This window comes from Antechinus flavipes, chromosome 1, assembly GCF_016432865.1.
Source record: "Antechinus flavipes isolate AdamAnt ecotype Samford, QLD, Australia chromosome 1, AdamAnt_v2, whole genome shotgun sequence".
NCBI classification, from domain to species: domain Eukaryota; kingdom Metazoa; phylum Chordata; class Mammalia; order Dasyuromorphia; family Dasyuridae; genus Antechinus; species Antechinus flavipes.
Genome location: NC_067398.1, coordinates 160,375,315 through 160,402,788, shown reverse-complemented (window position 1 = coordinate 160,402,788; position 27,474 = coordinate 160,375,315). Strand labels below are relative to the sequence as shown.

The 27,474-nt window shown below is 33.8% G+C and overlaps 1 protein-coding gene and 1 pseudogene across 1 annotated transcript in view; one reads left to right on the top strand and one right to left on the bottom strand.

Moving 5' to 3' along the window:
- The window catches only part of LOC127544630 (dimethyladenosine transferase 1, mitochondrial-like), a 51,609-nt pseudogene extending 40,283 nt beyond the window's left edge, over window positions 1–11,326 (top strand).
- Window positions 11,327–16,364: 5,038 nt separating this feature from the next.
- ANKRD31 (ankyrin repeat domain 31) overlaps window positions 16,365–27,474 on the bottom strand; it is a 187,962-nt gene continuing 176,852 nt past the window's right edge. Inside the window, exon 25 of the mRNA XM_051971339.1 lies at window positions 16,365–16,745. Within this exon, the coding sequence (XP_051827299.1) occupies window positions 16,600–16,745 (146 nt within the window). The 3' untranslated portion in view covers window positions 16,365–16,599. The remainder of the gene's footprint in view (window positions 16,746–27,474) is intronic.

Genomic DNA, 27,474 nt, shown 5'->3' with positions numbered 1-27,474 from the left:
TCTTAAGTTATCTCTATTTCTTGGGTGTTTAGTATTTTCTGCTGTTGTACTCTTCCTCTCCTTCTTAGTCTCTGTCTCTGTCTCTGTCTCTCTGTCTGTGTCTTTGTCTCTGGCTCTGGCTCCCTGTCTCTGTCTCTGTCTCTCTCTCTCTCTCTCCTCACTTATCAGTATTAAATAATTATGATGACATAATTTTACAATATAATTTAGGACATGAGAAAGTTATTCTGGCTTTATTCCTATTTTTTTTCTCATTTACTTTGAGATTCTCTTCCTTATTCTTCCAATGTATTTTGTTGTTATTTCTTCAAGTTCTTTAAATTATCTTCTCTGTGATTTGTTTGATATTATACTACATCTGTAAATTAAATAGGTAGACTTGTCCTTGCATTGTATTACTATAGTCTAAACATGAGCAGTGACTTTATTTCTTAAATTATTATAATTATATTTATTTACATCTTGTATATTTTTTGGTGGGCTAATTTACATGTATTTTATACCTCATAGTTATTTAACAAAATTTATCTTATTGTAACTTCTTTTTGGTTTTTATTAGTTCTGCATAGAAATGCTACTGGTTTGGGGGGTGTATTTTGAATATTAAAAACTTGCTACAGCTATTAATTTAGTTAATTAGTATTTTTATTGATTCTTTGAGGTTTTAAAAGAATAACATCATGCCATCTACAAATATGAATAGTTTTGCTCCTCTGCAAAATGTTTATACCTTAGCTTTTCCTCTACTCTCGTCTTGTTATTATAGTGATTTCTAGACAGTCACATAATGGTGGGAAGTATAACGATCCTTATTTCATCCCACTTTGTACAATGAAAGCTTCCAGTGTTATTTAATGCAAATAATGCATTGGCTTAAAAGGAGATCGCTCCATGCCTGTGCTTTTAGTTTTTCAAGATTAAATATGGTTGCTATATTTTCTCAAAAAAAATTTTCATATCTGTTAAAAATAATTATGTATTTTTGTTCTTCTTTGTTAAGGTTAAAAATGCTAATTGCTTTCCTGATATTGAACCATTTTTACATTACTGATCTGAATCCAAATTGGTGAATTATTTTCTGTGTATACTTCTTCAGTTTCTTTATAAGGATTTTATTTATATTTTTGCTTAGATATTAATTATTGAAGTTGCTCTACAATTCTCTTTTTCTACTTTTTCTTGTCTTTGGGTATTAGGACAATATTTATTTGGTAAGGCATCTGATTTTGAGAATAATTTATGAAATATATATATTAATTGCTCTTTAAGTGTTGGATAGGATTCTCTTTTAGGTTGTCCTCATCTTAGGATTCTCTTTTAGGTTGTTCTCATCTTAGGTCGTCCCATCAATTAATTTGTATTCTGCTTAATTTGTTTTTCCAAGTTTGGGTGATTGTTTGTCTGGACATTTTATTTTTTGTATATCAGTTTCCTTTTAATTCTCAGGAATTGTTTTTTTTTTTTTTAACCATAATTAGGTACTATAATTTTTGGTAATCCTTTTTATTTTTTCTATATTGTGAATGCATTGTGATAATTTTTTGTTTTTGTCATTTGATTTACCTTTTTATTGATTAGGTTGGATAATAGAGTAAAATGATATATTGATTTTGCTAGTGTTTAAAAAAATAACTCATAGTTTTTAATCAGTTCATTGGGTTTTATCTTTGAATTTCTCTATTTCTCTGATTCTCAAGAATTCTTCTTTTGTATTTATTTTGATGTCCAAGGGAAAATAGATATATTTATACCTTGTTAGTGAGATTGTGAATTAATTCAGTTATTCTGGAAAGCAATTTTGAACTACAGTCTATAAGTTACTAAATTGTGCATACTCTTTTAACCAGGAATGCCGCTATTACGCATATACTCCAAAGAGAGCGAAGAGAGAAGACATGTCCTATATTTGCTAAAAATACTTACAGGATCTCTTTTTGTAGTGATAAAGAACTGAAACTAAGGGAAAGCCTATAATTTGGATAATGGCTGAATGAAGTATATTACTTTAATATAAAGGAATGTTATAGTGGTATAAGAAATGATGAATGAGGGGCAGCTAGGTGACACAGTGGATAGAGCACCAATCCTGAAGTCAGGAGGACCTGTGTTCAAATCTGGTCTTGGACGCTTAACACTTCCTAGCTGTTTGACCTTGGGCAAGTCACTTAACCCCAATTGCCTCAGCAAAAAAAAAGAAAAAGAAAAAAAGAAAGAAATTATGGATGATCTGATTTTATAAAAATCCATTAAGATTTTGTATGTAGACTGAAGTGAGTAGAACCTAGGGAACTATATATATGCATACATACAGACACACACACACACACACACACACACACACACACACACATATATATAACTACAACAATACTATTGTAATAATGAACAATTTTGAAAAACTTAAGACTTCTGATCAAGGCAATGATCAACCAAAAATCTAGAGGACTGATGATGAAAAATTTCCTTCCTTTCAGATGTAATGAACTAAATATGAAGAATGCAACACACATTTTATATCTGATGAATATGGTGATTTTTTTCCCACTGGGGAAAGGGAATGAGAGGGAGAAAAATATAAGTCTTAGTAAGAGAAAACAATTTTAAAAATATTATAATAGAATAATGAAAATTATATTCTTTCATATTTCCATTCAGAAGTTATCACATAGAAATCAAATCTAGTTTATTACACAATTTCTTTAGCTTTAGATCTTCTTTCTGTTGGATTTATCTAGCTCTGAGAGAAATATTAAAGTCTCCTACTATTATTACATTATCATCACTCTTCTTTCAACTCTCATTTTTTTTCTGACAACTCAACCACTATACTATTTAATATAGTTATTTTTCTATGGTGCCTTTAAATATAATGTAATTTTCCTGTTTGTCTTCATATGTCCATACCAATATTTTTGCTCTATCTGAGAGTATGATTGCAATGCTTACTTTTTATGAATAGCCTAAAGCACAAGAACTTATGTCTTTCCATATTTTCCCTCTTTATATGTATACATGTTTATATATGTGTATATGTTTTAAATGTGTTTGTTTTCTTATCCACTTTTCAATTCTTTTAAAAAAATTTTTTCTATTCAAATTCTTTTCAATTATTTTTTCTTTCTTTATCATGTAATTAAATCTATTGATTAGGATTATAATTAGCATTTGTTTTCTGCCATTATGTATGTGTATCAATATTTATATGTATAAACATACGTATGTATATGATTGCATTGTGTGTGCATGTGTATAATTTTCTTTATTTTTTTTGTATTTATATTGATTTGCTTCTTCTTGTAAGGCAGAACAATTTGTAAGTCTGTTTTCCTTATAATCTCAATCTGCTCAGTTTCCTTTTATTACCATATTCAATCCAATATTCCCTGTACTTTTATTATTATAGTGCATATTCTTTCTCTCTTTTACTGGTTAACTCCTCCCTTTCCCAGCTCAGAGAGTTCAATGTCTAATCTTCCCTGTCCATCCAACTCACACAATCTTCTATTTCAGTGATATTAATTTGTAATTTCCTTTTCCAGAAAATGTTTTCTTTTCACTTCTTTCTTATTCCTTACTTTTTCTAGAGTTCTCTAGAATCTATTACTAAGTGCTAATTCTTGATAGAAACAGTAGGGTATGGTGAGAAGAGTACTATAATTTTAGTAAGGGAGTCAAGTACTGTTCTTTGTCTTTCCCCCAATTGTTTATATCTTCTGATATCATGCCATCTTCCTTTTGAATCTATGAACTGTTATATCTCTCCAATCCCTGCCTTTCTGGATATCCAACTAATTACTCCTATAAGAATAATCTCCTGAAGTGTCCAACTCTACAAGGAAAAATTCATTGCAAGACTTTTGTTCCTTTCTCACTTTTGTGAGTTCAACTGTGCAATACTGCTCGATTATTCCCTTTATACTGGTTATCCTCAGTTTCATTCTTTCCTCTGTGTTCTGCCCTCTAATATTCTATCTTTACTTTCTACCATCTGGAAAGGGTTCAAATTAAAAAAAACTCTTTTTTTTTTTTTTACTCTTTAATTTCTGATAATTTGTAACCTATGAATCCCTATTTCATACTTTCCTCTCCTCAAATGAGTCATTCTTCTGAATTAGCCCACACTTTGTAATGTTGATTCATTAATGAAAAGATAAAGTTCTACCCACTGAAATATTAATTAATTTCCTTCTACCTACTTTCATCTTATTTTTCTCCATCACACCTTTACACTTTCAACTCTTTAGCACATTGATACTATTTGCTATATCTCTGAAATTCAATATGTGAGCTATGTTTTAAAAAAAGAAAGAAAGAAAATCAAAAAACTTTCTACATTATCTATCCCTAGCTGCATGAAAATAAATATTTCATTTATTATTCTTTCATTGTTATCTGAAAGTATTTAACTTCCTGCTGTTTATTCATTTTACAAGTTAAATACTTTATTTACTTTTGGGTTCTTTTGAAGTTATGATTCAAATTCTTTCCTCTTACTAAATATTCAATTATTTTATTTGATGTTTTGGGCATAAGGATGTTATTTTGGGGTGGCAGGCTATTTTCTTGTTCTTTAGAATAAAATCCTATAATAATTTTCTGTTTGCTTTCTTGTAGTCACAAAATAATCTTGTGTTATTCTGATTTTTTTCTTCTTGGAGATTGAAGAATTTTTTCTTTCCAGTATGTAAGATTTATTTGTTTATTTTTGTTATTCAAGTTGTGAAATTTAACTAAATATTGCTTGGTGATTAAAATTTGAATTTTCTTTTTGTTGGCTTCTTATGGATTATCTGAATCTTAACTTTACCAAGTGCTTCTGATATTCCTGGTATAATTGACATATTGTAACTAGGTTGCTTTTTTTAAAAAATGATATTCTTCTGGAAGGATCATTATAATCTTTAGACCATATTTTACATCTCATCTTTAGGTTCATTATTCTTGTTCTATGGAGTTCTCATATATTTTTACATTATCATTTTGTGATTTTATTCTATTATTGTTTTTTCTCCAGCCTATATTTCTACTTTGCCCATGATCAGGGAGATCATTAAACTCTGAGCCCAGAAACAGCTATCCCAGAACTTTCTCCTGGGCTTGAGGCTGACAGATAAGATTGTGTGAAAGACTGGCAAGCTGAAAAATGGTCAACTTTATGAAGGGGGACTTGGGCCAAGTAGCATTACAAGAGTCATTCTTAATGCTCAAGTAGCTGATCTTCTTGTGATTGAAAAGAATACTCATTTTATTCCTGGGTTACAGATGCTATCTGATGAAGCACCTGAAAAACTGAGAATTGTACATAGGGATATGCTAACATTTAAAATAGAAAAGACTTTTCCAGATCACCTTCAAAGAAAGGATGATCTTCCAAGAGTATGTTATTGACAATCTGTCTTACTATATGTTTACTTCCTTGATCATTAAATAGCTTGAAAATATTTCTAAAATAGATGGATCTGTTGTTTATGGCAGAACACAGATGACCCTGACTGTTCAAAAGGAAGTGGCTGAAAGGCTGACAGCCAGTACAGGAAATAAACAATGAAGTTAACTTTCCATCATGGCCTGATATCTCTGCAAGTTTCAGCATTCTTTTATGATTCTAGGCCGAACTTTTGTTCCCAAACTAGAGCTAGATGTGAGAGTGGTACATTTCACTCTCCTGCTATAACCTTGGATAAATCAGCCAATTAAGCTTGTGGAAAAAGTTGTTCAGAGTACTTTTCAGTTCAGAAGGAAATACTGCCTTCAGGGGATTGGAACACTATCCCCACAAGCTGAACACTAAAAAAACTTGGAAAAAAAAAAGTTAATGCTAGTTGATGTGAACCCTGCTTTATGGACAACTCAACTTTCCATCTTGCATTTCAAGGACCTTTGTGATGTCTACAGAAAAATGTTCACCCACAATTTCAGCCATAAGTAGGCAAAAGAAAAGTCAAAACCATATAAAGTATGTAGATGATAATGATTTAGATTATATATAACTTTTGTTTTGACCATAATTCTGTACATAATGTTTAAATTCATAGTGTCAAATTTCAATGTGGATAATTGTTTCCATTTATTCCAATTGGGATAGAGATATTGCTTTGTACAGATTGTCTAAAAGATTTTCATAGTATAATGTTTCAGTAAGAAGTATTAATAAAAGTAGTACCCAGATGTAACTAATTTTTCTTTTATTGTACAAGTTGACAGAGAAAATACATACAATCAAATAAGGGAAAAAAGAATTCTAATTTATTTGCTTACCTATTTGATATCTTAATTTTTTCGTCAAATGCTCTTCAGAATTATGTGGGAGATCCTTGGAGTTGCTAGATTTTTGTTTTTGCAGAGATTTTTGTGCTATCTTCATTTTCTCCAGGCAATTATAACTCATTTTCTTTTCTTGCAAAGTATTTTTCACCCTGAGATGATAGTAGCAATTTGTTGGTTCTAAAATAAATATAAAATTTGCACAAATGCTAACTTCTATTGTGTGCAGGTTGTGTTAAAGAAACTGGTGTTAACATTTTGAATAGGTGGAATAAAAGTAGTAAATTACTAGTTTTTGGATTTCCTAGAACATATTTTATGGTTGCTGTTTAAATTGTACTTTGGCATATTTGCATGAAATTAGGAGTTTATTTTTTTGTTTTACACATTTAGTATTAAGAAGTATACTTTTGGAATATAATACTAGTAGAATCTTGTTATATAGAAAACAGTTGCAATGTCCAGGTCTGGTATGAGACTTTGTACATCTTTATTCACCAATTTTGCTTTGCTAATGTTGCTTCATTGAATTATGTTAGAGAAATCTTTCTATATAATCATATTCATAAATCCCTATTCATTTGTTATTGAATGAAGAAACTGCATGCATATTTAATTTATGTATGTACACAAATTTGTCAGAAGGACAGTGTTAAATTTGCGATATAAAATTAGTATTTTTTACAATATGCCTTTTTGCTAACTTATTTTTGAGTCTTATACTTCAGATACAACATCAAAAAACCTTGAAGAATTAAGGAAATATTCTATATTTTAATCTCTAAATTAAAACAGGAAACATTTCTTGTAATGTTGGTTCATTTTTTCCTTCAGTTGTCTTTTGTCTTTCTCAAGCAATAACTATAGATTTTTTTTATGATGACCCTGCTTCCAATGTGCTTAGTTCCAATTTTTCTATCTTCACAAAATTCAGTACTATTCTGCTTACCCCAACCCCTTGCTGCTTGCTATCTATCATATCAGAATCTCAGTTTGGATGGGGTCTGTTTTCCTCAGAGGGTAAGGGATAGCCTCTTGGGAAACTGGAAACTCTGAGTGGCAACCTACTTTTATCAGTCACAGTTCTTTTGGTTCCACCAATTCTTTCTGAAACTCACTTTTTTTTCAATCCCTAGCTTGAGATGAGAAGTATACAAAGAGATGAGGAGGGTCTCTAAGGATACTTTTTTGACTTGGGAAGGATAGAACAAAATTTCTTAAACAGGAGCTGATGACATGAGAAGATGGTAACAATTTGACTTCAATGAGTCCAAATTACCAGCCATAGATCTTTCACATCCTAGGGTGTAGTAAAAACAATCAGAGGTCTTGTTTCGTCTTTTTCTGAATTACTGACAGTAAACCTGAGATCTTGGGAGTAGGGGAGGTACAGAAGTCCTGCAAAAGGACAACTATTAAGCCAATTTTCTTTTGACTTAGGCAATTAGAGTTAAGTGACTTGACCAGGATCACACAGTTAGGAAGTTCTTAGTGTCTGAGGCCAAATTTGAACTCAGATCCTCCTGACTTTGGGATGATGTTCTATCCACTGCACCATCTAGCTGCCCCTACTAGTTTTCAAAAAAAGAGAAAAGAATACAATCTGTAAACCTCAGACTAGTGAGGTATTTTCAGCAAAATGCTAGAATAAATCATTAAAGGAATTAAAAAGGGAAATAGTACTCATCAAAATTTAGCATGACTTCCTGAAGAACAGGTCTTATCGGAATAACTTCATATCCTTTTTGGACAAATCCTAAACTTGCTGCTTACAGGAACACAGTAGATGTAATAGGCACAGTATACCTAGATTTTAGCCAAGCATTTGGTGAGCTCTGTCATGACAAGATGGAGAGATATGGGCGGGGTGATGGAATGGTTAAGTGGATTCAAAATTGTTTGAATGAATTAGTAAAGGAGTCTGGAGAGAGAGACAAGTCTGGGAGAAGGCTGGAAAGCATACTTTCCTCAGATGCATTAAGAGAGACACTGTGTCTAGAACAGTTGTTTGGCTGCACCCTGCCCTGGGCTGACCATATCTAGAGGGTTTGGAGGATCACGTTTTAGAAAGCTCATAGACAAATTGGAGAATGCTCAGAAGAAGGTAGCTGGGACAGTGAGAATGCTAGAGACAGGCCATATGAAGATGGAACAAGCCAGCAAATGTTGGATGGTTGAACCTCTGAGTTCACTTTTCACTCAGATTCTGTGATTTTAAGTTATTAAGTTTGACTTTCTTTTTTCCTAGACTATGTTAAGATTGTCATTCTTATATTCTAATGCTGTTGTGTTGTCTTCATTATTTAATAGAGGAAAGTAGTTTCATTTTTAGTTAAAATCAGTAATTTTCTATTTAGGCTTTTTAAAGAGATGCTAGGGTATATTTTACTTTCTAGTATTTGGAGGTTTTTTCTTTGAGATTATAATTCTTTGGTTTTAGGGATAAATGTTCAATAAATGCTCTTTGAACTAAACTGAATTATTGTTTCTTGTAGATGGGGTGAATAGCCTTTTGATCTCTTCAATTTTTTAGGTTTCTGTTTCCTAATTTAGCACAGTGGAGAGAGCAAGGCCCTGGAGTCAGGAGGACCTGAGTTCAAATTTGACTTCAGACACTTAACATTGCCTGGCTGTGTGACTCTGGGCAAATCACTTAATCCCAAGTGCTTCACAAAAGGAAAAAAAAAAGATAATAAATAGATGTAAGAAAACCATCCTTTTTTACTAGTCAGAATAAAGTACATAGATATCACTTTTAAGCAATATGCATTAAAAAAAAAACCAGGAATATGAGCTCAGTGGACAATACTGATCTTGCCTATATAGGATATCTTTTATCCTAGCTCAAAATTTTCTTCAGAAAAATCATAAATCATGGTGTGTGTGCGTGTGTGTGTGTGTGTGTGTGTGTGTGTGTGTGTGTTGTTCAAGAATGGTTAACCCCAAGTTAGATAGTTATCTGTTTATTTTATTTGATCTGATCTGTTTGATCTCTGATAAAGAAATATATATATATATATAAAGCCTTAATTTTGACCTGTAAACATTCTGGCTGAATTCTATTGGTTGAGTTTGACGGCTATGATTTAAAGAGCTTGCTCTTATCAGGGAACTTCTATCATAATCTAGTAAATTAGGAATCAGCTTAATGAGCCCTTTGGACCCAGTGAGGAGCAAGACCAATAAGCAATGTTATCATTCTGAAGCCTCAGAGAAATGAATTTCCTATTTATATATATTCCTTATGTATGGCCCTCTAAATTTTGATTTCTTGATGATCTATTTGTGCATTGATCTATTTGGGGAAATATTCAATTACAGATCTTTTTACTTGGTTATTTTATTAAATACCTTTGCTTTGAACTAATTGTATCTTCTGGTTGACTAGAAAAAAGTAGACAGATTAATGGAGGGCTCACAAACCATCATTTCAAATGAATGTCATCCCTTAGAATTCTTTGAAGTTTAAGATTAGGAAAACTCTAAAGCCTTTTCTATATCTAAATACAAAAGATCTTATAAATCCATCATGCCTTGACTCACAGGTCAAGAAGAGGAGACCATATATTCCTGCTTTTCACTGTTATTTGCAACCTTTTTTTTGATACCTCCTCTTAGCAATTTGTCCTGCATAGAAGCTAATGTCCCTAGTTATATCATCCTGTCCTCATTGTCATGGATTCTATAAACTTCTCTCCTGGATACTCACATCATTCTGCAACATTCCAGAAACATTAACATTTGACTCATAGTCTTTTTCTCTACTTAAGCATCCACTGGTGATTTCAAAATTTTGTTGACAATAATACTATGACTTCCCAGTCCACCAACTTCCTCAACTGAAGTGACTTCCAGTTCTACTTTATCTTAGATAACCAGAGGAATGGTTGCATGCAAGGTCCCACCATCACCCAGAATGGTTCCACTTTCAAAATCCTGAACTCTGAAATTCTCATTTTGGATCACAGTCTCCTTTCTAAAACACCACTGCCTCTTTCTTTTGAAACTGATCTTTCTTTTGCTGCAAGGCAATGATATACAGTGGAGAGAGCTCTGGTTCTGGAGTTAGAGGAGCTGGGTTCAAACTCTACCCCCTTTTGATGATTAATATGAGTGACAACGTTCTTGGATTTTTCTTATTTGGAAGATGAAGGAGGGTGGACTAGATGGCCTTTGAAGTCCATTTTGAACTCTCCAAAAGTCTAGTTCTATGGTCCTCTGATTCTCTTATCTACTTGACTGCTTCTTCTGATTCTCCTTTGCTGATTCATATTAAGAAGGTTATTCTTCTTGCCAATAACACATCACCTCGGCAGCTCATACTCAAGGAGAAAATAGCCTGGAGCATGGCAGAAAAGGGTATAAGAGGACCAGAAAATATTTCCCTTATTTAGTTTATGAAGATGTGTTCTCTAGCTCAACTATATTTACACTTAAATACTTCAAAAAAATTGTGATGTCATTGGTATGACATTCTCTCCTCCAGTGTCTTATGAGTTGCTCTAATTTAAAAAAGAAAAAGAAAAGGAAAGGAAGGAAAGAAGTCAAGAAAGAAGGAAGGAAAGGAGGAAGGAAGGAAGGAAGGAAGGAAGGAAGGAAGGAAGGAAGGAAGGAAGGAAGGAAGGAAGGAAGGAAAGGAGGGAGGGAGGCAGGGAAGAAGTGAGAAAGGGAGGAAGGAAAAAAGAAAAAAAGAGAGAAAAGTTACCCTCTAGTAGCCAACTAGAAGATAGCTAGATGGTACAGTGAATATAATGTTGGATGTGGAATCAAGAACACTTGATTTCAAATCTAGCCTCAGAAACTTACTGGTTATGTGATCCTAAGCAAGTCACTTAATTTCTGCCTGCCTCAATTTACTTATCTGTAATATAGGGATAATAATAGTATGTAACTCTGGGATTGTTGTGAGATCAAATGAAATGTTTGTAAAGCATTCTGCAAACCTTGAGGTTCTAATTAATGAAGTCTATTATTATTATCAATTATCATTGTATCTCAGGAATATCCGTGTACCCTAGTTGCAACAGATAGCCAAGGAGTTGCAGTCCCTTGAGAACAATAACCTGCCAGAAATTATACCTGAGAGCATCAGTATTACAAACTCTGAACTTCCAGGGTGGAAAATGCTGTAGCATCTGCTCATCTCTGCTAGCAGAGATGGTACCAGGATGGGCCAAAAATCTAACGAACAGAGAGGGTGGAACGTGACATCGGAATATGATATTTGAGGGGAGGAATAGGGAGAGGAATGGGTGCTTTGCAACAGTTTACTAAGCTTGAGGGAAAGAGAGCAGCATCCAATTCTGGCCAGTTCTGACTATTCCAAAGTCAGTGGAGGAAGAGATAGGCTGGTGAACTGTGAATTGCTCAGTATAGGAGGAGGAAGCTGAGATGTTTAAGATCCAGATCCCAAGGAAACCACAATCAGAGGGGAGGGAATCAGAAAGTGAGTGATAAGAAGTGAGGGGGAAGGCTAAAATGAACAAAGATTTCAGGAAGAAGAAAACTCAAAGATCTTGAATACAGGCACATAAATCAACAGGAAAACTAGTAACAAGAGAAGGAAATATGGTCTACAAATCTTGTAAATGAATTCAGATACTTATTAACATACTGTAATAAAAGGCCAAATGATCCAACACTTTATGAGAGAGAGAGAGAACCCTGTGGAATGTTAAAACACAAAACACCATTCCTGAGTGGTTCAAAGGAGAAATGAGAATGATGAGAATACAATTTATATCCTGCACAGCAAAAACAATGAGCAGAATAGAAAAATTGGAATCTGCAGTGGCAAGTCTCATCGAAGAAACAAAAGAAAGAACAAAGATTGGGAAAGCAAACACACAGAAGAAGAGAAGCAAAAATCATTAAAAGAAAATATGCTCACTATGAAAGCAAAAATATGGATCTCAAAGACAGGTTGCATGGAGACAATCCAAGGATTATAAGTCTCTTAGAAGAATGTGACAAGACAAAAAACCTTAATAGCATAATGAAGAAATAATGGAAGAGAACTTCTGAACATAGATAATTGAAAGAATTCACAGATTGTTTCTAGAAGAAAACCCAAGGTTCAATAGACAACATTACACACATACATAAAGGGTATAGCACCCTCAAAAAACTATAAAGAAATAAGGGAGGAGGGTTAGGTGGATGGGGGAGCAAAGGGTGAGGGAAGAAAACAAGGGAGGGATCCTTGGGTGGGGGAAGATTAAGTAACAGCAAGGCAAGTAATGGAGCAGAATTTAATGAAAAAGTCTGCAGGTATAGGAAAAACATGTGTGCATCTGGTGTATTTGTATGTGTATGTATCTATGTGTGTATATATCTACATATGTATACATAAATTCTTAACTGTAGCTTGCTTGGGGGGATTAAAGGGAGGTATGTATATGTCTATGTGTGTGTATGTATGTGTATGTATATATAAATATATCTTTTCTTAATTATACCCTGCTTTGGGATGAGGGTGGGGATGAAAAGAGGAAAAAAGAATAAAGTAAATAAGGTTCACAACAGAGAATAAAAGAATAATTTATAAGGAAGTAAAGAAAAGACAGACATTCATGAATATATTTTTTCTACTAATATATATATTTTCTTAAATTGGTATTTGTTGTTTTATATTTTGAATCCTTGTTGATGTTTTGCTGGACACATAATAATGTTCTTTTTTGTTATACTTATATAAAAAAAAGAAAATAAAACCATATTTACATGTATTTGGAAAAATAAAATACTTATATAAAAAAGAAAATAAAACCATATTTACATGTATTTGGAAAAAATAAAATGCTATTGAAAGTTTAAAAAAAAAATAAAAATTCACCAGGAGATGATTAAATGAAGATGGAAATCTGCTGTAGGTAACAGTGAAGAGGCAGACAGGAGGTTTTATAGACAGAATCTGGCAAAAGCTTGCCTTCTTGTTGTTTAGTTGTTTTTCAGTCATGTCCAAACTCTCCCATCCCCATTTGGGGTTTTCTTGCCAAAGATATGAAGTGGTTTGTCATTTCCTTCTCCATCTCATTTTACAGATGAGAAAACTGAGTCAGATAGAGGTAAATGACTTGCCCAGTGCTATATCCACTGAGTTACCTAGCTAGCCCCAACTGCATGTCTACAGATAGATTATTTTGTTTTCTTGTGGAATTACATGATAACATGGGAGGGTACCTGAAGAGAAGGGATATAGAATGTGATATATTAGGGTTAAAACAAGGTCCAACAATGGGAGTAAAGTGACTTTTGTAATTTTAAAAAGAGAAGAGTCTATGGAGGATCAAGAAGAAGGGGTGGAAGATTAAAAAGAGGGGAGTTTCACTGGCAGAACAACTATCAATTAGCACTATCTTTGTTAAATTGTATTTCTTTTTATTTTCTTAAATATTTCCCAGTTATGTCTTAATCTGATTCCTAGTTAAGGATACTTCTTAAAGTGCACTCTTAAAGGCACTATGCACCTGTGGGTGAGAGTTTAATTCTTATGCCATTCACCACCAGTACAGGGGAGCTAGTTCAATTACAGTGGAAAAGTGAGAAGCTATAAGGGAAGAAAAATAAGAAATGGCACCCTTCAAAGTAACATTAAACCATTTAAACTTGAAAACTGCCTAGAAAGAGATTGCAAAGTCTCCTTAAAAACATATGCATTATATAGAAATTGCCATGAAAACTGCTTTAAGAAAATCATTTGCCATTCTGGAGAAATGTGGTCTTTTGAATCAAGGGTCTCTAAGACTGTGTGGGGTCCCAGTTGGTCTCACAGTAAATGCAAATATAGTATATTATTGCATTCAATTGCAGATGTACATTACCATTTCATAAAAAGGTTTTCAATGAAATCCTGGTAGAGACCAACATATTAGGGAATCATTATATGACGACAAGATCAAATACATTTTTCGCACCTTAGGTTGTCCATTTAGGGAGAACTTCAAATTCTAGAATCCATTTTTTGTGACAGGTGACTGAAATAAAAACCCTTTTAAACAATAAAGGTAATAGGATCTCTGATTCATTTAATAAAACTTAGTAAGTGTCTAGGATTTTGTCAAAATAATGACAGGTAAAATGTCTTCTCTACTGTTGGATGGCAGTTGTAATTTATAAGACACAATTAGTATAACTGTAAGAGTAGAAGAGAGTTAATGCTAATTTAATGAGTCAATATTTTAAATATGTTTCTTCGACATCTATACCTAAAACTTAAGATGTAAACATTTTGGGTTTTTTGGGATATAGATCAAATATAAGACTTCTACTTGAAAATGTAAAATTCAAATTAAGGAATTACAAGTTAACATTCTTCCTCCATCGAGACTTACTGTTTGTGACATCCCAGGCTCTTGGAATGGTCTTAGAGACAGGAACTGGACCCCATGATATAGGCAGATGAGGCACTTCTCTACTAAAGTAGGTTGGCACCTTCTCAGAAACTAGTAAAAAAAATTTAGACTTCATATATATGTATATATATGAAGAAAGAGAGATCTAAAAATTTGTAACATGCCTAAAGTCACTCCAATACCAAAGTTGAGATTTCATTTCCCAGGACGTAGGAAGTAACAATTCATTTTAACTCCCAAAGCATTTACTGAACAATTACTATTATGATTGAGGAATTGTGCTTAGCATAGTACCTGGCACATTGTAAATAATAAAATCAGCTCTCAAACTAGAGAATAAGAACTTCCTCAATATCTCCTTACAAAGCTATGACCATTACATGACTGTAATATACTTAACAATATTATATAATTCAAGATAATATTACAATATAGTAGACAGAAATTGGACTAGATGGCCTTTGAAGTCCTGTCCCATCCTAAAATGTGATCCTAGTCCCAGGCAAATACTGACAATCCTAGAATTTTCTTTGAGTTTCACAGACTGAAGCTGCTTTTTAGAGGCAATTTTACTATAGAATGATTGTTAGGATTGTTTAGTCTATCCTCTTTAGAGAAATATTTATAAAAATTATAATAATGCAAAGTAATTTTTAAAAAAGATTGAAATCTCTTAAAATATTAATTTTCAAAAATGTTATTGTAGTTTTCTCACACATAAAGATCAATGAATAATAAGATAATATAGCATAGTGGATAGAAGGCTGGTCAAAAAAATTTAGTTTAAATCCTGAATAGCTATATAACCACAAGAAAAGTCACTTAATGTCTTGGTTACCTAGGCAACTCTCCAAAATTACAATTTTCAAACAAATAAGTTACTAATTTTCCTCAATAGTAGAAGTTTCTGGAATACCTGATAGTAATGAAATCATAGTTCTAGACTAAAAAAAGAATAAAAAAGCACTGATAATGGTAATATACCTAACATTTGATAATAATCTAACATTTGTCCATAAGCTAAGGTGGGTAATAAATTCTGTTCAGTGAATGACTAAATTTAAAAAAAAATTAGCAGTTGCTCTGTGCCAAGCACTCTGCTAAGTGCTGGGGACACAAATAGAAAATCAAGATGGTCTTTACTCTCAAGAAGTTCATATGGAAAGACAGCATGTACTGCATAGATGGATTCATCTGCAAGTAGAAGGAAAGGCCTGTTGATCCTTAGAGTATAGCATTAGGGCAAATAGAAGGGCCTGGGGTTTTGAAGGATTCAATAGCAGGCAAGATGGTAAAGCCCAGTGATATTCTATTTTACTGGATGGTTAGTTGTTGGTGATTCCCTGCCCATCAAAGTAGTGTGACCATGTCTTCCCTGTAGCTGAGGGTAGAATGTTCGAGTATCCTTGAACTATGACACTTGGAAGTAAGGGAGGATGAAAAGTCAGAGTAGAGTACTATAGACTCTGTCCCATTGAAACAGAGATAGAACTTTGCCCAGATAAATGGAAGGGTAAAAGGAGATTGTTGGCATTTGGTAGAGTTAACGGGAAAAAGAAGGGTTCTTCACCTGTCTGGTTCTCTTGAGACTCTCCAGATATACCATTTATCTCACACAAAAGAATTTTCATTTCAGAAAACATAAATGAAAGTAGATTAATGTAGGGAGTTAGATTGAGGGAGACAAAATACTATCTGGTTATATGAATGAGAAAAACAGAATGCAAGAATTGATTTAGTCACTTTTAAGATGCCTTTATTTCAGTGGCAAAAATATACTTAATTCATTAAAACAAAAAATTCAACATTTCCTAATATGAGTATGGTCATATCATAGAATCATCAGGAATTTTAACAGCAGAATTTTTAAGTCAAAATAATTTCATCACATTTCACAAGATGAAGTTAGAACTTCAATTCATAAAACAAACAAAATTTAAGGCTTTAAACAAAATAAGACATGCCACTGTTACACAAAATCTCAGAAGAGCCCATTTTCACTTGCCATATAGAATTTCCAGTGTTGTTCCATTATATGGCATGGAAGAAATTCTTGATTGCTGATCAATAATATTTCGTTCAGCTGAAGATAGTGCTTGAAGTTTTGTACTGAATCACTGGAACGTCCTGTTTGACAAATTGACAAAATATTACTGAAGACTCTTAACTATGGTATTTTAAAAATCATTAGCATTTAAAAGTCATGTCAGTTTGAGGGGAAGCATATCAGGTTTGTAACCAAAACAAAATTTTTTCTAACTCCACTTTCATTATCTACACAGCATGCATGCAACAAAAAGGAACAAAGATACAGTATTCAGATATAGTTCCATCACCTCCCAACTCATAGCTAGAAGCTATGAGACCCAGCCATATTGCTAACAGGCTTTGATATTTTCAGTGTGAGCATTTACACTTAGAAAATTATGCTACAAATCTGGATCGGTTGCCTAAATGTTAATGCAAATTAGAAAGGAAGGAAAAATAAGTATTTATTTATTGTGTACCTACTATGTACTAGGCACTGGGCTAAGCACTTTACCAATATTCTCTCATTTGGTCCTTACAATAACTTTGTGAAGTAGGTGCTATTCTAACCTCCATTTTACAGATGAGGAAATGGAAGCAAACAGCAGTAAAAGGACTTGATCTAGGAGACATATGTAGTGAGGCTGGATTTGAAATGAGGTTTCACTGTAGGCCCAGTACTTTACCCACTTGCATCACCTAGCTGCCATGATTAAACTTGCACATGTGTTGTACATAATATTCTTTTTTTTTTTTTTTTTTTTTTTGAAGAGCTAGTTGTTAAACATTTACCAGTACAACCCTGGACATAAAAGATCCTGGTTGGGTCTATACACTCAGCACATAATCAGAATGCCTGAAAATTTTACTATGTCTCATTATGAAATCTTGTATAAACAGTGCAGCTTGGTTGTTCCAGGCTGGTTTTGGAACTATACAAAATGGTTTCAGGAGATTAGACCTACTAAATCTTTTGGTTGCATTTACTATAATGCATACACATGTTCATACATATATGTACATGTTGAGGGTGAAAATTATTTTTGTCTTTGTATAGCACTTGGTATAGTGCCTGGTACACAGTGGGTGCTTACTAGTTGTTTGCTAATTTATCTCCTGAGCACAGTAATAAGCCTATCCCAACCCCGGAGGCCAGAGTGTGATAAAAGCAGTAGTCTGAGTTCACTCAGATTCTGCCAATGTCTTTATCAGTCTTCAGGCCAGGGATATGATTCATGCTTTAGTCTCTAATGTTATTTAGCTACAAGTGACCCATTGGCAAATTACAACAGCTATCAATAGAAATAAAATATTAAATTGAGAACAGACTAGACTGTAAAGAGATGATCTGGGCCACCCTTCTTCATTTTAGAGACAAGCAATCTGAGGCTGAGAAGGGAAGAACGCCCGATCCTACCAACGGGCAGCAGGGGGTTTCTGCCTCCTTGCCATTCTGGCCCTCCTTGGCCAGCCCCACTATTTCATGCTGCTTGCAGGACACCTATCCTTGACTCTGGAGCTCTCCATCTCCTCTCCGGAGCCTTGTTTGCCTCTCCCTCACCCTTACCTCACCCTTTATGTGTGAAGACACTTTGGAATGTAAGATCCCGGAAGGTATCTGACTTGTATCTGTCTCTCCCACTCCTCAGAGAGGTTCCAATGATGTCTTACCTGATATGATAGCATTATGGCCATTTTCATATGGTTAAATTTGTATATTCAGTTTGAGAGGGTTATTTGGCTATGCTGCCACCAAGAGGAAGTAAATTTCTTGGTTAAGTGAAATTAAGAAGTAGGCTTAGAGTACAAGCATGAAGAGAACTAGCAGAAATGGAGGATGGTAGCAGCTGGCAAGCACAGATGGGGGTGGGGGTGAGGGGACAGTAGAGGGTGGGGATTGTTAAGCTGACATATAGGACAGTCTAGTCTCCTTTGGAGACAGCAACCTTACCAGAAAATAAGAGGGAAAGTCCTGGGGAGGAAGCCCTTTCCCTTAGATGTTAGTATCCTACAACAAATGCCTTATGCTGATTACAATTCTTGCAGGCATGATTAACATAAATAAATATGAACATATAAAATGCTCATCAAATAAAGGTTTCCCTATCTTAAAAACTAAAATTTTAATACAAGAAAATCTAACTAATATTAGCAAACTGTGTTTAAAACTAGTGTGTATGGAGCAAATTTTAAAAAACTACTATAATTTGCTATCTTCCGAATTGTTCATTATTATGAATCCATCATTTAAAAATAAATCTTATGCTTTCAAACAGAGAAGTCCTTCCATCTTTTTCTCTTCCACTCCCAGTAATTATCCTTCCTAATTTGTATACACCTCTCTGGCTGTATGACTTCAACAGGTTTCCAAAGCCCTTACAGACTTTTTTCAACTGCTAATTCTACAACGTCAGCCTAAGCAAGAAGGCTTGCCTTCCCTGACAGTCTCCTGCTGAAATGATTCCCTGTGGGTATCATTTCCCTTAAAGATCCTTCCTCAAAACAAAAACAATAACAAAAAAAAAACAATAAAACAAAAAAGATCCTTCCTCATGGCAGAAGTGGACATCTTCTAATTCTCTCTCTATGCTGAACATGTATAATAAAGAAGATTACTTTTTTCCAATCAGGGAATAACTTTTTGAAGTATGAAACATCCTTTTCCTTTTATTACTTGCTGCTAGAAGCTGCTAGTGAAGTATAACTTTATTTAGACAAATATGTCTCTCTTTACCAGTTTGAGTTCACAATTTGGCTTCTCTTACAGATTATCTCTCAAACAATCTTTCCCAAAAGCTGTTTCAAACGGAGTCGAATTCTTCTCCCAGAACATTTTTAAATGCTGGCACAAGACTTTTGAAAATAAATTCCAACTAGTTTCTTGACATTAGGCTAAATCAGGTTTGTGTTGGCAAGCACATACCACCTCTACCCTCTATTCTGTATCACTGAGTTTCCCCTCAAGTTATAAATTAGAATGTGTAAAAACCCATAATCTAGGATTAGCCAGACATCTAGGCAGAGTAATGCTAGTATTGTCATGGTCAGAGATTTCATCCTCCTAAAAATAAAAATTCTGTTATCTATTCTGATAACGATTAATTATGTCTAAGGAATATGTGTGACTTTGTTAAATCTATGCTCTGTATTGGAAAAAGAATATAAAAGATACCTACCCAATAAGAGAATAATAGCATTGTGTCAAAGGGCTCAAAGGGCTTTGAATTTGAGATTCAAATCCAGGGCCAAATGATTTAACTAGAGGCCATTATTAAGCATCACATGATATATTGCTGAAGGGGACATTTGAAATCATCTAGACTAGCTCCTTCATTTTATGGATGATAAAGCTGGGACCTAGAAACACTGACTTATTCATGTTCCACGAATAACAAGTAGAAAGACTGGAACTAGAATTCGGTTCTTCTGATCTGAAGTCCTATGTTCTTTCCAGTACTCTGATTCATAGTTCTTATTCTATGATCATTGAAATGAATTTTCCAAAGCCCTCAAATTGTTTGATTTTTTCCTTCCTAACATTTTCTTTTAAAAATGACTTTTGGAAGGGATCCAATTCAGTTGATGAATAGTAATAATGATGATTAAAAACTGACATTTACAGAGCACTTCAAGATTTGCAAAATGCTCAACACATATTATCTCATTTGATTCTCATATTATCCCTGTTTCACAAGTGAGGAAAATGAGGGTCATTGATTTACCCAGAGAAACAAAGTTAAGTATCTAAACCAAGACTCAAATCTAGGCCATCCTAACTCAAAGCCTTGTTTGTCAAGACAATTTTGACTATTCTTATAGGAATCATGAGTTACCTTGGAAAAAAAATTCTTCGTAATATAACAAGTATCATGCAAATATTGCATTTAGTGTCAGCAAGCAGTTTATGAATCTAAAAACAAAATTCCAAGAATGATGAGTTCAGGAACTAAGTTGGGGGCTGATCAATTATAGCTACTCTCACATGGAGTTGAGGATTCTTAAGGATAACAGGGCAGCTTGGTGAGCAATGGTTAAGGAATGGATAGGATCTGGAATCAGGAAGGATGTTCTTCCTGAGTGTAAATCCAGCTTCAGGCACTTTCTAGTTGTGTAATACTGAGCGAGTCACTTTACAATGTTTGCCTCAATTTGCTGATCTATAAAATGAGGTAAAGAAGGAAATGGCAAACCATTCCTGTATCTTTACCAAGAAAACCTCAAATGGGGCCACAATGAGTTGGACATGACTGAAAATAACCAAAAAACAACAAGGATAATAGTGAGTTAGAGGCAGGAGATACCTAGTGTACTGGATCAGATGGCAGAAGGCTGCAGTACCCCAGACTTTAGTCCTGCAACAGCATTTCTTCCAGTATCACCCTACTTGCACACAATATTGCACCTACTTCACATAATATATACAAATATCAGCAACTCAGCAAGGTTCTCTTTTCAGACTTCCTAGAATAAAATTCTCTTTACCCTGCCAAAGTGACTTCTAAAAAATTAATGACTTCTTAATTGGATGTTAATCAAACTATATGAGAAGTTGTTCCAAAAGCATTTTGGATCTTTGGAAACAAATAGGATGTTACTGCTAATATTATAGATAATATTATTTATTATAAGAAATATTGGCAATTATTTTCTTAGAGGCTGACTGATTTTGAGTGCCATAAATTTTGTGGATTAAACCCCAAAGCCACTGAATTCACAAATCCAGAAATCAATGAATTAGTGACTGACTGATTTTACAAATACAAGCATGTCCTGGCCCAAAGTAGGCCCTTAATAAATGCTTATCAAACGAATGAGACTCTTAGAATCTAGAAAATGGGGAGATACTTTACTGATATAAACTCAGACATCAAAGCTTATTAATAGTTATTATTATTCCTATTTCTTTTTAATAATATCAGTAGTAATAACTATCTTTCCTATATTTGATATCATTTGATTTTCTTCTCTCTGATAAATCCAGGACAGAAGAAACATTAATTAGAATGTTAAGGAAATGCCAGCATTTGCAAAGAAGGCTGGCTTTTTTCTTTCTTGAATTAGATATTACAATATTGTAGATGCAGGCATGCCATAGAACCTTTTGGTTTATTTAGAGGATAGTAAAAATAACTAATGACTATGGAATAAGAGTCATCTCATCTTAAGAGACAGAATAACTAGTTGATACTTAGCATAACTACAATGTTTGTGGAAGCTATGACTAAGGTAAAAATATCAACATCACAAAAAAAAAAGATGGGGGAGGTCTGGTGAGATATTACTTTGCTGAAAAAGATCTGGGGGTTTAATGGATTAATGGAAGTTAAATATGAGTCACTAATAGGATTTAGTAGCCAAAATAACTATTATGACCTCGAGGCTTATTAAGAAAAGCATACTTTAATGTATTATTGGTGGAGTTGTGGACAGACCCAACCATTCTGGAGAGCAGTATGCCAAAGGACTATCAAAATGTGCATACTCTTTCATCCAGCAATACCATTACTAGGTTTGTATCCCAAAAAGATCATTAAAAAAAGGACTTACATGTACAAAAATATTTATAAAAGCTCTTTTTGTGGTGTCAAAGAATTGGAAATTGATGGGATGCCCATCGATTGGGGAATGGCTGAACAAGTTGTGGTATATGAATGTAATGGAATACTATTGTGCTATAAGAAATGATGAGTACACTGATTTCAATGTTCCCTGATCTTCCACTATGGTATTTTAATTCTTTTCAGCAATACAATGATCCAAGGCAATTCCAAAGGACTTTAATGGAAAATGCTATTCATATTCAGAGAAAGAACTGATGAAATTTGAATGCAGATCGAATCATACTATTTTTATTTTATTTTTCAAATTATTTTTTCCCTTTTGGTTTGTTTCTTCTTTTACGACATGATCAATATGGAAATATATTTTATATGATTGCAATACATAGCCTAATTAAAATTCTTACTTTTTTAGGGAAAAGAGTGGACAACTCAAACTTTATAAAAAGAATGTTAAAAATTGTCTTTACATGTAATTGGAAAAAATAAAATATTATTTTTAAAAGGGAAGGTACAGTTTGCAGGAACAAAGATTATTAGCTCTGTTCAGTTCAAAACACCTATACTTTAAAAGGCCATTACCTTGAACCAATATATTGAAGAGAATTGAGTCTATGTGATATGAAAATCTGTTGAAGGGGTGAGGGACATTTAGACTAGAGAAGACACAGATGGGACATGATAGCTGGCTTTATTATGTGGAAGAGAGATAAGGCATGTTCTCTTTGGTTCCAGAAAGTAGAACTAGGGTACATATCACAGAGAAGCTAACTTAGAATTAATGTTAGAAAAACTTTCTGACAATTGCAGTTGTACCATAAGTGGAATGGACTGCTACTGGACATAGTGTACTCTTTATCATTGGAAGTCATCAAGCAAAGGTTGCCCACTTGTCAACTCTGCTATAGTAGGGATTCCTTTGTAGTATGGGGTTGGACCAAACAGCTGCTGAGGTTCCTTTAAACCAAAGGTTTTTCACTAGGGGACCACAAAATTTTTTTTTAAATATTGTGATAACTTTTCTTGTTGTTCAGTTGTTTCAGTCATATCTGATTTTTTGTGACCCCATCTGGGCTTCTTTTGGACAAAAATACTTAAGTAGTTTTCCATTTCCTTTTTTAGCTCATTTTACAGGTGAGGAAACTAAGGCAAACAGGATTAAGTGATTTGTCTAGGGTCACTCAGCTAGTAAGTGTTTAAGGCTGGATTTGAACTCAGGTCTCCCTGACTTCAGGCTAGGCTCTCTATCCACTGTACTACCTAGCCTTATTTCAAAATAATTAGTTTCCTTTGTAATCCTATGTTTTAATTTTTGGTCCTAAAAACATTATTCTGGAAAAGGAATATATAGTTTTCACCAGACTGCCAAAGGGAACAACACAGAACAGGTTAAGAGGCCCTTGTTTCAAACTGAAATTCTGTCATTCTGATTCTGTCACCATGGACAAATAACATTCTCCAGTTATGTGGTATGTGAAAGGGCAAAATAAAGGCTTTATCCATCTCCAATGTAGGAGTTAGAGCTAGAAGTTACTATGTACCAAGGAGAATCAAAGGGGTAGCGAGTATAGTAACAATCCATCAAAGTTGTATTTTCAAATACAACTAAATGAGGACACACAAAACCCCTTGTAAATGAAGTTCAAGAGCACCTAAGCAGTCTGTTTTTGTTTCTAACAATAAATCATTATCATGCTGTTCACATAGAGAACATCACTAACCAAGGTACAAAACAGTAGGCAGGAGCTCCAAAGGGAGCAACATGCCTGCTTTTCCAACTGATGTTAAGTTGAAAATAGAGCAGACAGACCCAAAATGTGATGTTTTAGAAGATAAATAAAATGGAAAAGACTGTGGGCAGGCAAGCATTTGTTAACCCTGTAACTCTAGGAAATAGAACATTTATTATATAAAGAAGCAGTGAGTTTGGTGGAAGGGACACTGAGTTTGGGGCTAGGACACATTTGTCTGAATTGAGCCTTTAATATTTCCTAGCAATGTGACCCCAAGAAAATCACTGAGACAGTTACTTTCCTTGTTAAAAAAAGGGGGGGATTATAATAATCTAATTTTTTAAAAACCTATTGTAATGAAATAGGTTGAAGTGGGAAGGTTAGGGAGAACTCTTTTGGGGCAAAAAGTGGTCTCCAGTGGCCCTGAAGAAATGCCAAGCTATCTTTATATATGTATTTGTAGACCTAAACAAATGTGATGTAAAGAGTACAGAACTGGCATTGTATTCAGGAGCACACCGGCTCCTATTCTGCCTCTGATTTGCGACTAACCTCTCAGTGATTCAAGCCACTCTCTAGGGCCGAAATTTCAGAAAAGTCCACACCAAACCCAAACCGATAACAAATCTTTATGAATACTGTAGCCAAGGACATTAACTGTTACGTTTGTGACAATAAATCTGTTAGCTTCCAGAATCTGGGGAAAGGGCTCCAAAGGGGAAGAACCTTCTCTCAGTTCCATGCATATTCTGCTTGGATCAAGGAGGTGGTAACTTCTCTGGGGGAAGCATTCTTTATAGTCACTGGCTGTATGATTTCTAAGCAGTTAATTTTGTTACTTCTTTGTTACTGCAAAATTAAGCCATCTGACTGTACAGAAATAATGGAACTCCACTGAAAGGACACAAGCTGACAGGTGTGTCACTTCTTGTATGTGCCTGACTCAAATGTAGGGAGAAGAAGCCATTGTGTTCTCATGTCCTGGTTATCCTATAAAGGACTACTCAAGACTGATTGCCCAATTTGCATTATTAGTCAAAAGAATATTACTAGGAGAGGCAGCTTCAAAAGTCAGGAACACCTGGGTTCAAGTTTACCCCATATATATTGACTGTGTGATCTTGGGTAAGCTATTTGATTTTTCAGTGTTCTAAGTCTATGAGATGAAGAAAAGGTGTCAACTTGCATTGGTAGAGCCAATTTCCTCATTTAAGAGTTCTCTGTATCAATAAAATCATAGGTCCTTATATTACTATACAATTATCTTCTTATTTACATTAACTTTTTTAAATGACTAAATTAATAATGCCAAAAGCAAGATTAATTTAACTTCTAATTTATGAGCCTTCTGTTTTTTATAATTCTTTTTTCCCCTTTTGCCTTAATGTCACAAAAATTAAAAAGAAAATCTGGGCTAGTTTTAAATGTGTGATAGTGTAGTATAGGGAAGAGATCACTGATTTTGGAATTATAGTTGCCCAGATTTGAATTCTAGCCCTGTCACTTGTTAAATGATCTTGAGTAAGTCATCTAATCATTTTAAGATTCTGTTTTCTCATCTGTAAAAGAGGGTAGGGCAGACGTCATAAACTCTAAGGTTCTTTCCTGCTCTAAATCTATGATTCTGTGTTATCCCTGAAACATTATGAATCTATTAACTATATTAATTCAATTCACATGGCTTGAAATTGTTTCAAAGAACTTTGGATAGGCTATATTTTTATTATGATTTCAGAATGAACTTTTATTCACTATTCTAAGTGAAAAATACATACATATGTATATGCATACACAAATCCATTTATAGTCAGGAATGCAATTCTAGTCCAAGGCAAAATGTTTGACAATTATTTCGACAGATGGTTACAAAATACAACCTCCCAAATCACATTGGAGAAAATAGTCTATTGTGGTTTCTCTAATAGAAAATTTACTGTCCTTTTGGAGAAAGGTATTCTGGGAGATATCTTTAGTGATGAAGAGTTAAGTGGCTGATCTGAAGAACTAAAATGAAAATTTAATCTGGATTTATTTCATGGGGCTGTTCAGTCAGACATGGGCATTTATCTGGCACTTGCCATATGCCAGATATTATGCTCTGTACTGGGGATTCAAAGAAAGGCAAAAACATTCCCTGCTCTTAACAAGCTTACAGTCTAATGGAGAAGACAATATGTAAATAACTATGATACCTTAAAAGAAAATTTCAAATTATATAGAAGGTATCTCAGAGGAAGTCACTAGGGATGAAAAGGATAGGGACTAGGAAAGGCCTCCATCAGCAGGTATAATTTAAGTTTAGACTTGAAGGAAGCTAGAAAATCTTAAGACACTAGAAAAGCACATGTATGGTGAAAATTCTACTGAAACCAGTCAAATAGAATTGGCTCTTATATTTATATTTGAATCCTTACTCTTCTGATCTCAGAAAATTTCCATCCAGAAAGATGGTCTTTTAAGTTGTAGAGGAAATGGATAGTTCTGTTTCATAGAGCAAACTTTCAGGTTATATTTTGGAAATTTTCTTTTTGAACAAACAATAACAGCCATATTGGATAAGATTAAATAAAAAAGAAACTATTAAATAAGGTTCCCCGTACTTTATGAATTAGGACAACAGAATTTTAACAAGAGTATTTTTAAATAAATTTAAAAATTTTAAAAACAAAATAGCCAGAGTAGCATGCATAATAAATATGAATTTAAATAACACACTGTGGCCAGGGATCAGGATTGTAAGAATACTTTTTCCTTTAGTTTGTGATGCTTAGATGTTGGGGAGTATTCAGTCTCATGAAATAGAGAGATATGCTGATTTGCATGTTATAGTTACAGTACAAAAGAAAATTTACTAAGGAAAATAAATTAAAATGGCAGTACTAAGTGAAGAAAAGTTTTTCTTCAAAGATGTTGATTTACAATAGCATGCCACTGGGTCATGAACCATCTCTGTGAAAAGGATGGCTCTATCTTTCTTGGAAAAGATCGTTCTGCTTTCAAATGTATTCACATGATGTGTCCCCATCAAAAAAATGTCATAATTAGTGTACATTAAATGCCAGTTCTAGAAGAGAAACAATACAAGAGAAGTGTGTTTCCCTCACAGGTGAATAAATTGAAGGTAATGTGTTTGAGTGCCTGGAAACCATGGTGACAATGCACATAAATATACAAAGATGCTTTCCCAAGTAAATGGATGGAAAATGCTCTTTCTTAATAGAATATTTTCATTCAGCAGCTTTGTATGGTAGACATTTTTAATGTATCTTGAAAGGCTGATAGAATTTTGGAGAGATTGGGAATTTTCCCCCTTTAGTCTGTATGAGAAATAAAGAGTTTTTATGGGAAAGTTCATGACAAATTAAACATGAAAGGAAAAATGTCTAACAGAAAGCCACTATAATATTAAAACATCACAATGTTTCACAATGTTACTCTAGTTCTTATTATACACATGGCCATAATATACATATCTTTCAGATGGGTAGTAGCAATAGTACTACTACTATCACCACCACTGTCCTTACCACTTACTAC